This window comes from Plecotus auritus (assembly GCF_963455305.1).
Source record: "Plecotus auritus genome assembly, chromosome: 10".
NCBI lineage: Eukaryota > Metazoa > Chordata > Mammalia > Chiroptera > Vespertilionidae > Plecotus > Plecotus auritus.
In genome coordinates, this window is record NC_137785.1 from 43,813,995 (window position 1) to 43,826,623 (window position 12,629).

Sequence of the window (12,629 nt, forward strand, 5' to 3'; positions counted from 1 at the left end):
GTCACATTATAAACAAGATTAAACTATTGATAAATTCAAACCAAATTTTTAGAAATTTCTAGGAACAGCAATTTTGATATCTATACAGAAAGAAACCAGCAAACATAATCCTGTTTCAACATCTACCAAAATGACTTAGAAAATTAAGTCAAAGCCATTTTCCTCGAACATGTTTTCCCCCCTGCATGTTCACTGACTCTCCTCCCTATAACATACTGCCTTTCCTCGCTCCTCTCAAATTCTCTCAATAGCTAATTCTTACAGAAACGATCCCAGCGAAGGATCAAAACGCAACCTCTTCCGGAAATGGGAGATTATCTAGATTATACTTTTACAAAAAGGAAAACAATCAACTGGAAGTCTACATTGTGAGGTTAAAATACAAACATCTGTGCCACAAAGAGGCGCTTCCACTCTGTCATCCTCAGCCCCACAGTTTTCAGAGAGCAGTGAAAAGTTTACAGCAAAAATCAGCCCACCCCTCAAAAAAATAACCATGCACACTATTCTCCCCTAGCATGTATTCCCAGGTTTCCTAAAACATGTCCCGTGTTTGAGTTGTGCTTGATAAAATGAGGACTTGGGCCTGTCTGACACCAACATTGTGTGTAGGCCCAGCTATAACACTGCTCCCAAGATTCAACCCCTCTCGAGGGATTGGAGCCCATCATTCACTGTGATCACAACACCCCACGTCTGCAGTTTCCAAACACATCTTATTTCCTACCACTTAGAGGAGGCAGGTCAAGATTCATCATTCACGTTTTAAATGAGAGACTAAGGTTCAAGGTTAAGTGATTTACCCAGTAGCTGACATTCTGCTGACTGCTCATCGTGGCAGATCACTACTGAGCTAAGGTAGCATTTTGCATCATCTCATTTAAGCTCACAACTTGAGATACGATTTCCATTTAACAACTGAGAGAGAGAATCCTTGGAGAGGTTAACTTGCCTAAATTCAAACTTTCTAAATAGCAGAGGCAAAACTCGGGACCAGTGAATCACACACTGGAATGTGCTGTGACTAATGTACTCTCGTGACCTTCGGTGTACTGGGTGGGGAATTGATATCACACGAAGCAGAGAACACACTCAGAAAATCTCACTTCTGCCACCGTGGAATACCTCTATCACCAGCAGCTCTATGATTTAAGAGGAGCTGTAGATTGTTTACAATTGAGTTTCCTCTAGTCAGCTAATCACCTGCATGTAAATTAGGACCATGTTTCCCGTCTTTTGGATTAAAAAAAAAACACACAAAAAAACATAGAAACCAAGTCAGAATATAATGTTTCTTAACATAAAAAAACTTTATTGCTATCTCAGCTTAAAAGATGATCAAAAATATTTATTCTGCCCTTAACTCATAGCTTTATAGAGTGCCATGGAATGTAGTTTCATTTGTTATCTTCCCCTAAAGCAAGAAAAAGCAGAAAAATTCTAATGGTGTTTTTGGTTAGGAAACTAATTCTACATACAAGTTAGAGAAAATTACAGTTGCATGCTAAAATGAAGTATTTATAAAATAACAGGTATTTCATTTTAAAACAAAGCCATGAAAAAAGATATTCCATTTTATTTTATTTATTATTATTGTTATTGTTATTTTTTACAAATAATAGATTTGCTGCAACATGCTCTGGCTCATATTATTGAATTAAAAAATTTAACACATTTCAAAAATATCAAAAATACACTATAATGAGTCTTAGGACTACAATACGACAATGATTGCACAAAACCGTAAGATAGGAACTCACTGTCTGGATGACGTCCATTGGCAACAGTGAGAGGAAACCCTATAGCGTCTGGGAGAAGTGCATGAAATTTAGAGTACAAGGAGCTTATGTGTGATTTGAATGATCACCAGATGAGGGAAACAGAGCAGGATTTACTGTAGCTGCTTTTCTCCATCTAGGAAGTGCTTACCCAGCTATGGGGCAAAAGTCACTAACTGGAGAGAAAGATTAACTTGCCTCCATGATTGGGGAGTCTAAAAGGCCCCACCCAGAGGGAAGTAAAAAGTGACACAAGACAGTTCTATCGTGATGCTGCAGACATCACTGAATGGCTTGGAGACTATTTAATAATTAGTACATTTATTGATAACAGCCAAGTGCTCCCTTATGGAGGTCTCTTCATTAATAATTATTGAGTAGAGAGAGAAGGTGAGCCTGTGGCTTCCAAGTACCTGCTTTTACTGAAGGTCTACATGGAAAGAAGAGCATCACATGATATTCAGTAGATCAGCCAAACCTAACTAACTGGCTCCATCTCCTGAAAAATAGCACTCGCTACAAACAATTGTAATAGCACCCAATGATTACCAAGCTGCTCATATTGGCTCTTCTATACACCAGGAAAAGGAACTCATAAGTGTATTGCACACACACACACACACACACTCACACTCACACTCACAGTAGTATAATAAAACCTTCACTTGCATTAGGAGTGGTAATTCAATGACTCTATGGTAGCACGGTAGCTTTGATATACCAGCATTCAAACGTTCACATATATTCCCAATTCATTTGGATAAAAGGAAGAATACCATGGCTGCCAAGACTCATGTATTTTTCTTTCTTCCATAGGACTGCTGAACTGCTCCCATCAGCAGGAGTGATGTTATTTTCAGAAATTCTCTTAAACTTTTCTATTAAATGGGAGGTACACACAGAGACCTGAGAATCATGCAGAGGCCAGGATCTCTGGACTAGAGATCAATGGTTCTCTGCCCACCTGGAGAACACATCCTCTGGGTAAAGTCCTAGGAAGTAGGTTACATTCACCTGGAGACAGATTACTGTCTTTCACCACCTAACAGTCTAATCGGTTCACACAATGACTGCAAACGACCTCACAGGTCAGGAGATTCTGTATATTTTTGGTAATGGGCTATGGCCTTTTTACCCTCTGTGTTAATACAGAGCAATTACAGAGAAAAATGAACTAAAGGAAGTTACAAAAAAGAATAAATAGTTTTGGTATAGCCTATATTAAAGATACCCAACACAACCTAGTATTTCCTGAAAATAAATCTACTACACAGAACATCTGGAACTTCGGAGTTCTTCTGACTGAAAAATAAATACATTTAACTTCTGGAAAAGTCATTTCAGAAGTGGGTTTTGTGATGGTTCCATTTATAGGGTGGGTAACAAAGAGAAGACAAGAAGAAGGTTCACAGATAAAGGACAATTTTTAAGAGACTATACTATTAAAGTGGTATATCCCCAAAACAACTTTCTCTTCTAGACAACATCACTATTCTATAACTCAGAGCTTCTGCTGTCTGGGTAGAAAGATGTTTTACATCACCCATCACTATTATCTTGGGTGTTTCCTTCATTTTCATTTTCACTTTTTTTTTTTCATTTTCCTATATAAAAATAAGGCAGCAACACACTATTGTTCCCATCTTTCTAACAGCACCTAAACTTTGTATGAACTATTATGTTCCCCACTTCAAGACCTGAGTTCTAAAATTCTGCAGTAGCTGACCAGTAGTTTGACACAGGGAAGTCAAGTATTCCTGAAAATTTGGGGACCCAAATTCAGATTCTTGAGGGATTGAACTTAGACAGTCATTGAAGTGGTATGGAATCCCCCAAGAGTGTATGTACCCCACCAAAACACACATGTGGGTTTGGGGCCTCTGAAAAGGTGAAGATACATGATGACCAACCATTTGTGGACAGGACCCTACTTATGTATATATCAACCCTATCTTTAACATTATTTCTTATGAAACAAATTAAAAATGGTTCCACTCTGCTTTCTATTTAATTGTGAAAGTATTCTAGAAATCACTCAAAGCATATTCCCCATTGGGTAAAATCAAGCAGTGTCAAAATTTTGTAGGAATTAAATAGAAATTCACTTTCCTAAGTAAATCTAATGGAAAAGGCAACAGAACAGAAATATGGAAGGAACTGCATTTTGCTAGGGTTATGTGGAATGTGCAAAAATATAGTAAACCAGGTTTTCTGTAAGCTTAGGATTTTTAAATTCTTTCTTATATTAGTAATTGAGCCCAGTATTCTCAAACCATGTGACGTGGATAAGCAGTTTTCAGTACTCTGTTAAACACTAAAGAGGTGAACAATCCACTCACTTGCAACGTTTTAGAAAACCATCCCTAAGCTCTAGAGTAAGAGAAGGAACCTAACACCTGAGCTCCATCCATCCTTCTGTTCAGGGTCATCTGCTATTACTGAAGGTTACCTGGATGTGAGCGGCATCAGCCTTGGCCCTACACACCAGGAGGCTGACTGCCACTCCATCAGGTGTTATGAAAAGAGGCCAATCCCCAAAGGCCTGCTGGGAAACTCCTAGCAGGTGTCACATTCGTCAAGGAGCTTTTCTCTTTTTTTGTGATTTGGGGGAAGTAGTCTTAGTCTTCACTTCTTTACCATCTTCATCCCCCAAAAAGATTCTACTCCCACAAGCTTCTCAGGAGCTTTCACAGTCTGACATCCAACACTTAAATCAATTTCCAGGACCCTGCCTAGTACCCTCATGCAAGGCTCCAACACCTGATGCTCATTCTGCCTACGGAGACCAAGGTGCTGGGCTGCCTCTAAGAAGACTGGCTCGAGTGCAGATTCAAAAATAAAAAGTTCACAGTCAATGAAAAGTGCTCTCGTTACATTACATACATAAATTATCTGTTTGATTGGTTCTACATTTCCAATAAACGTCATTTTGATAGGCTGTATTCTCGTAGAGAAGAATGAAAAGTCATGTGACTAGTCACATCACATCCCATCAGTTAGGTTGAGATATAAGGTGATTCCTCTGTCATAGAGATCCATCAGCAGCAATCAGTAAAGGGAATCATCTTCAGTTATTTTCCTCCACAGAAATAGTTCCTTTCCTACCCAGGCAGGCAAATTCTCAAAATTACCCTAGGAGAGAAAGGGTTAATGGCAGGTGGCAGGACTGATACAGAGCAACATCTGCTTTCTTCCCAGTAACTCTGGGAATCCCAGTGCAGGTTAAATGTGGAACTTAACACTGATGGTGTTTACTAGCTTATCCAGAGTGAGACCCTGATAGCTCTCACCATTTTTGGCTCCAAGTTCTACCCCCCTCATCTATGGTTTAGAAATGCAGAGGCAAAATGCCTCTGGAAGGGTCCCCATCCCGACCCCACACAGCCTTCCCTAACTGAGCTGCTGGGGAGGATTACAGTGCTGTGTCAAACTCCTCGGGGAGCTCGGTCCGGTCCTCTTCAATCAGCTCAGGCTCGGGCCTGCTTTCCTGGTGTTGTTTCATTTGCTCCTTCACTTCTTCTTCCAGGTCACGAGGTACAACAAACTGATCCTCTGGCTCCAGCTGAGTGGGGGCAGCAAAATAGCCAGTTTTCTTCTTGGGTGCTTCTGTGGCCACTTCAATGAGGTTCAGGCTATCTTCTAGGGGTACAATCGAGCCATTGGAGAGTTTCTTCCCATAGAGACAGGAGGTGGAGGGAGACTTCTGTAACTCCATCTTGTCCTTGCTCACTGGCAGAAGTATGCCGCTGTTCACACTGTTCTGTCTTCGGATCCCCAAAATCAATCCTCTCCCATGTTCCTCAGGACATGGGGCGGGAGAATTCTTTGGGAGCGTGGGCGAGTTCTCTCTCCCCCTACAGCAGTGGATATCCACTTCCACTTCTACTTTGCTGCCATTGGTTATGACCCCTTCAACGGGCTGGTCATCGTCACTGTCCAGGCCATTGTCAGACTGATTACTCGAGAAAGTCGCACAAGAAGGCTGGCGCTGAAAAACCGCAGAGGCGGGGGTGGGGTGGAGGCTGCAGCGCCTCTCTGGCCGTGGGAGCAAGCTGGCATCCAGGCCAGCAGTGTTATGCTCATCGGAAGCAGTGGACCCCACCTCACTGCTCACCTCTGACGTGGACATCTCGCTGCTGAACTCAGAGGCGATCCCACTGCTGGAGGAAGGAGTGGTTGGCTTGAGAGGGTCCTTGATGGTGGTGGTTGAAGCAAATCCCACGGGACCTGGGAGGCTGAGCCCATTCATCTCACAAGTGCAGCCTTCCTCACCAATGTTCAAATAAACCACTATTGCCCCCACATTGTCCTGACAACCATAGCTCTGGGCTAATGTGCACAGCTTCTTGGCGGCTGCTAATGGGTCCTGTACATGACGCACTGCACTGACAGCTTCTGTATATGACAAGTGTTCCCACAATGCTTTGTTTCCCAGAATCAGCAACTCGTCCTGAATGGTAAGTGTAGTGGAAGAGATGTAGGGCTTGGGGATGATCCAAGGGTAGAGATATGTACAGCCCAGCATCCGGGTGCAGCAGGTTACCCCATTCACTTTGTTATCCTAGAGGCAGCAGAATGCAAATTTTGAAAAACAAGCAACAATGACATACAATTTATATCTTTCTATCTCACAATGCTTACGACTCTACAAAAAAACAACAACAAAAAAACACAACTGACATGTGTTATGATTTTTCCTAAGATCTTGTATTTTAAATGGCCTTACAAAAATAAATGTATAAAATTCTAAAAGAACAAAATATCAGATGGTTATACTGAATAGTTCAGAGGACTAAAGTTAAAACCAATTAAAATGAAGTGGCTAAAAGGTGCCTCAATCTCAAAAGATACTTGCTTTAACATGAAGTAAAGGCCTAAGCATGTACTTAAATAGAAAGACATCTGTTAGAAAAACAGGGAGCAGAACTGTCATTAATTCTCCATCACTAGTATTCTCAGAGAGGCCAAAACTCAGATGGGTCACTAAAAATGATTTCTCATTCAAAGGCACAGTTAGGACTGAAAAGATTCAGGAAGATATTAAATGACTAAGGCAATCTTTGTGGCTAAAGCATTAAGTAATCTCCAAAATTATTTAGCCTAAACAAGTCTGAAATCTGCAGTAAATTTACCTACTCTGTAAGGATTATAACCAAAAATGAATAACAGATCAAGTCACAACTGGTATAATTCCAAACTTAAAGGAAACGGAAAAACCTTAGTAACAGATGGGAATGTTCATCTGCCAGATACTTGATACTTATTTCTTTTCAAGATAAAACCAAGCAAAACCTCTAAAGCCATCAATATATTTACTTCATAGTTGCAGTCATTATCTGGGTGAAAATCCTGGCTCTCTATTTACCAGAACTTATCACAAACACTAAATTTTATTTTCCTCAACTGTAAAATGAAAATAAAAGCAATTCTTTCATGGCTGTTATTATGAAGATTGAACAAAATAATGAAAGCACAGTGCTTAGCAAATAAGCAAACAATATCTGTGTTTAAAACGACGTTTATAAAAAATATTTCCTACTTGTCTAGAACCCCCTTTACCCCCAAAATCGAAACAACATTACTAAATTCTGTAAGAACAGACTAATCAAACAAAACGTATCTTTCATTTTTGTTTTCACTGAAAGACCTTCCTAAGACTATAATGCCTCAGAGTTCCAGAATCTTCATGGTATCAACCACATTGTGATACACTTTTTTTGGTTTTGTGCTTCCTTGGATAAAATCTAACATGGATAGTCCTGACAGAATTCTGACAGAACAGACAGCCCAGAAATGGACCCACAGACACAGCCCGCTGATCTCTGACAAAGGGGCAAAGGCAACTCCATGGAGAAAGGGCAGTCTATTCAACCAATGCTGCTGGAACGACTGGACATTCACATGCAAAAAAGAAAGAAAAATAATCTAGACATGGAGCTTACACCTTTCCAAAAATTAATTCAAAACCGATCAGACTTAGTGAACTTACAAAACTTCCAAAAGATAAGAGAAAGAAATCTAGGTGACCTTGGGTTTGGCAATGAGTTTTTAGATACAACACCAAAACATGAACCATGAAATAAAAATAAGTGGGACTTCATTAAAATTAAAAACTTCTCTGCAAAAGACACTGATTAAAAGAATGAGAAGACAAGCCACAGACTGGGAGAAAGTATTTACAAAACACATATCTGATAAGGACTTGTATCCAAAATTCACACAGAGTTCTTAAAAGTTCAGCCATAAAGAAACACACAATTCAATTAAAAATGGGCAAAAGATCTGAACAGAATTCTGCTTTGCAGTAAACAATGCTCACATGAATTGCCAAAGTCTCTTTGAAAGCAAAAATGTTATGCTAATTTCTAAAACAGAAGAAAACCTGTAAAATTGTGGAGATACTGATGCTTCACTATTTAAAAAAGAAAATATAACCAGAGCATATAAGCCAAATACAATTGTATTATGAACAGAAAAAAATATTTTGAAACTTTGCATTTCAGAATAGGATGTCAAACTATAGGAGTGTTTCTCTTCTGTTTGGAAATTAACCAAAGGGAACATTTACCTTCATTTTACATGCTAGCTATACATCTCCAGCAGTGATTTTCAACAGGTATGCTGACACAATTTTTAAAACATGCAATACCTTACTATTTAGTCAGGGGCACTGACCTCTTTTCCCTTAGATTGTCAAATTAAAAAATGACAACACAACAATAGCTGTCTGGTGTGAATGAATCAAAATTATACCTTTTTTTGTCAGATCAGCAAAAAGAATATTTTCTGGTGTGCTGCAGAATTTTAGTAAGCAGTTTATGTATGCCATGAGATGAAAAAGATTGAAAATCGCTGAACTAAAGCATCAAATTCAGATTTTTCCTTCTAATTAATTTGCCTTTTCTTCTTGCTGGTCATTAGCTGCTCATTAGCTTTTCTTCTAATACTATGATCTGACTTGGATACAGTTTACAAGGCTTGATAGGAGGAAAGAGGGCTTCCACTGCCATTACGCAAACAGCATTCACTAGATTTGGGGAGTAGAAGTGGCTGGTGGAGAGCGAGACTCACCTCTGTTATGATGGCTTTTTGGTCCTTCACTCTTTGGGCCTCGTCTGCATCCTGTTCTAGGCTGAAGACTTTAGAGAGGGGCACTGGTTTCCCGCCTCGACACAGGACTGCTTGGCACGTGCCCACGTTGGCCACCGTCAAGCTAAAACTACTTGTTGAATCGGCAGTGTCAGGGCGGATGTAACAAAGAAGAGCAGAGGAGCCCAGCTTCTGACCAGCCATCCCTAATTTCCTGTTTAGAAAGAAAATGAAGACCTGGTAGCTAGAGTAAGAAGAAAGTGGCAGTCCTTCATGGCCACGATTTCCTTGTTTTCCTGCCATGTGGCTGAACCAGCCCCACCCTTATCCACCTGAAGGCAGTCCCTGGCTATAGGTGATGATGGTGAACAGAGTTCTGCCTTCCACGCTTAGCTCACTGAGAAAAGGAATTTTACACAACGGGTGAGGTCAAAGGAGAGAGTAAGGTACATCTTTCTCTGCTCCTTCTACTTGTGTCTAATCATTGACCACAATGGCCTGACTCAGTGGTTTCAACTTTAGAGCATCAAAATCACTTAGAGGGTTTGTAAAAACAGATTGCTGGGCCCACCCCCAGAATTTCTGATTCAGTAGATAAGGGACTAGCCCAACAGTCTGCATTTCTAACAAGTTTCCAGTGATGTTGAAGCTGCTGAGGCTGTTGTCCTAGAACTGTGGTCGGCAAACTGCGGCTCGCGAGCCACATGCGGCTCTTTGGCTCCTTGAGTGTGGCTCTTTCACAAAATACCACGGCCTGGGCGAGTCTACTATTTTGAATAAGTGGCGTTAGAAGAAGTTTAAGTTTAAAAAATATGGCTCTCAAAAGGAATTTCAATCGTTGTACTGTTGATATTTGGCTCTGTTGACTAATGAGTTTGCCGACCACTGTCCTAGAACAAAACATTGAGAACCGCACATTTAGGTTTAAGTTCCTTGAAGGAAGGATCATAATTTCCCCTGTATTTCTCCCATACATATGGCATCCATCCCCAGCACGTGGTACACAATGCTAAGCATAGAGCAGGTGCTATCAAAAAGATCTGGTTCCAAATTCAGCTTTTTCATTTACTGCTATAGATCCTCAGCAAGTTATTTCTCTGAGAAATTTTTCAATAAAATACCCACCTCTTTGGCTTGTTTTGAAAATTAAAGATATGGTATGAGAAATGCTTGGTATAGTGCCCTGCTCTCAGGAGGTACTTCATAAGCAGAGTTCTCTCTCCCAAACCCTTTATTTTGCCAAGTTAAACTCCTTTCCCAGCCTCTTTGCTTTGTATTATAATGAGAGAGAAAACTAGCTTGGACTCCAGGCTGCTTCATTTCAACACTGATTATCTCTATATCTATATATATATAAGCCCAGCAACCATTATGGCATAACGACCAGAACGACCGGTCGCTATGACACGCACTGACCATCAGGAGGCAGACAACGCAGGAGCTATGCCCTGGTGGTCAGCCAGAAGCCGGGCTCATGGCTGGAGAGTGCAGCGGCAGTGGCGGGGGGAGCCTCTCCTGCCTCCACGGCAGCACTAAGGAGCAGTGAGCCAAGCAGTAAGAAGCAAGCAGGCGAGTGGTAAGGAGCAGCGAGCCAAGAGGTAAGGAGCGAGCAGGAGGGCAGTTAGGAGTGAGCAGGTGGGCGGTTAGGAGCAAGGGGTCCCAGACTGCGAGAGGGCGCAGGCCGAGCTGAGGTATCCCACCCCCTCCTGTGCATGGATTTCACGCATCGGGCCTCTAGTACAAGGTAACAACCTCTCAGTTGTCAGTATCCTTTTTGTGGCCGGCCCACCTGATGGGTAAGATGCTCCATTAGCTACTAAGTGATTTTCAATAGTTTAGTTATATAGGGTTTTTACCCTTAAGTGGCTTATAAGATTAGTTGGTAAATCCCAATAAGTATTCTAAACACATGAATCTGATCAGTGCTTAATGTTCTGTAGGTCATCGACTCTTAGGAGAATCTTATGAAAGCTTACCACGCTCCTTCCCCCAAATGCACATATACACACACAACCATTCCCACATCATTTCTGGGCTTTCCAGATCTTCAGCAGCCTTTGGGTTAACAGAGAAAACACAGAGGTTTCCACAGGCTCTTTAAAGCACCAAAATCCCCACATTCCATGCTGATACAGAGAGAACGGCCAGGGCAGAAGGAGCAAGGTCTCATCTTGATCCTGTACCTATAATTTAGACCAGGGGTGGGCAAACTTTTTGACTCGAGGGCCACAATGGGTTCTTAAACTGGACCGGAGGGCTGGAACAAAAGCATGGATGGAGTGTTTGTGTGAACTAATATAAATTCAAAGTAAAGGAGCGGAGGGGAGAGCAAGAGAACCGGATAGAACAGCCGGATCCGGCCCGCGGGCCGTAGTTTGCCCACGGCTGATTTAGACTCTGGCCTTCTGGCTTAGTGAGATTTTCCAAAAGCAGAACTGAGTTAGGGATTATTCAACCCACCTGCTTACCTGTGAGATACCAAGAAGGTGTGAGCCATGGAAACGGTGTCACTGGACGACTGCTGGACCTCCTCCAGAAGCACGTCCGCCACCGTGCACTGCAGGAGGCGGGGGAGCTCCTCATTCCGGTCCCCATCAAACATGCCGTATACCGCTCCCACGCCCTCTGCAAAGGTATCTACAGCTAGCGAGGATACACACAGCCTATCCCAGAAAGACAAACATCAAAGAAAGTTATTGGTAAAAGGATTATTCTCTGGGGAGCCTTCTTTAAAAAACCAAGTGTTAATTGAGGGTGGAGAAGACCCAGAGTAAATCCTAACCTACAAATGAAAAGTGTTACATAATTAGGCAGCATTTGAAAGAGTTGCTGACATAACAGGAATTCAGCCACATTCAGAAGCTGTACACATTTTAACTTTGCAATGCTGCCAAAGCTGGAAAGATGAGATGTTTTCTCTTAGTAGTTATCAAAGACGAGTATTGTTAACTCCCTTCAGCCAGAGGCCCCCAGTGCACACCTGTGGTTGAATGAGTTGAGTGTATTATGCCCTGAGCAAGGCAGAATGCACATCATGGAACTCTGGGGAGTGTAGGTAAGACCTAGCATAGGATTTGGGCTTTGGTTGGGTCACTTTGGAGAAGGTCTAATGAAGGGGTGATCATACTAGACTGGGGGCTACCAGAAAGCAGGGCCATTCTATGGTTGGGTATCTCAATCAATCTTATCTACAGGAGAAGATTAGCTTAAGGATAAAGCTGTAATTGGTACAGAAAGAAGTAGTCGCCCATTTTATGGTAGGGATGAGAGAGCATTTGGTATTTTGGGGCCTGCACATTCATCTTGTTTTTGTCCCACTGGATCATGGTCTCAAAGGGATCTTATCTGATGTTGACATTCTGTGATTTGTTTACATCCAACAAGAGAATATGGCCTGGCGTTTAGCATCAGATCAGTTCCCAGATGTCAGCGGCTACCTTTCTTGTTTCTCAGTCTCCATGGCCAAGATACTCACTTGTTCCTCTGCCCTGCCATCTCAGCCAGTCCATGGCTCCAGAAAGTTGATGTAACTGTAGGATCCGTGGTTGGCAAAGGTTTCTGGTCAATTTTCAGGGTTGTGATATGGCTGTGGGAAGTGGAGGAAGGGAAGATTAAACCGTAAATGCTTCTGTATTTTACAAAACCTATCCTAACAATACTATATATTTTTATAAAATAGTCTATTGACAGACTAAGATTCATCTCCAGAGGGACTCACTTGAAAGTAGTGTGCTGACCCACTGGCCAAGGTGGAGAAAGGAA

The 12,629-nt window shown here is 41.7% G+C and overlaps 1 protein-coding gene across 1 annotated transcript in view; it reads right to left on the reverse strand.

Annotated features, from left to right (window-relative positions):
- Positions 1-1,278: 1,278 nt before the first annotated feature.
- PHLPP2 (PH domain and leucine rich repeat protein phosphatase 2) overlaps positions 1,279-12,629 on the reverse strand; it is an 87,587-nt gene continuing 76,236 nt past the window's right edge. The window contains exons 16-19 of the mRNA XM_080643484.1: positions 12,343-12,453; positions 11,336-11,530; positions 8,850-9,081; positions 1,279-6,339 (exon numbers count right to left, since the gene is read on the reverse strand). Coding sequence (XP_080499610.1) covers positions 5,191-6,339; positions 8,850-9,081; positions 11,336-11,530; positions 12,343-12,453 — 1,687 coding nt within the window. The 3' untranslated portion in view covers positions 1,279-5,190. The remainder of the gene's footprint in view (positions 6,340-8,849; positions 9,082-11,335; positions 11,531-12,342; positions 12,454-12,629) is intronic.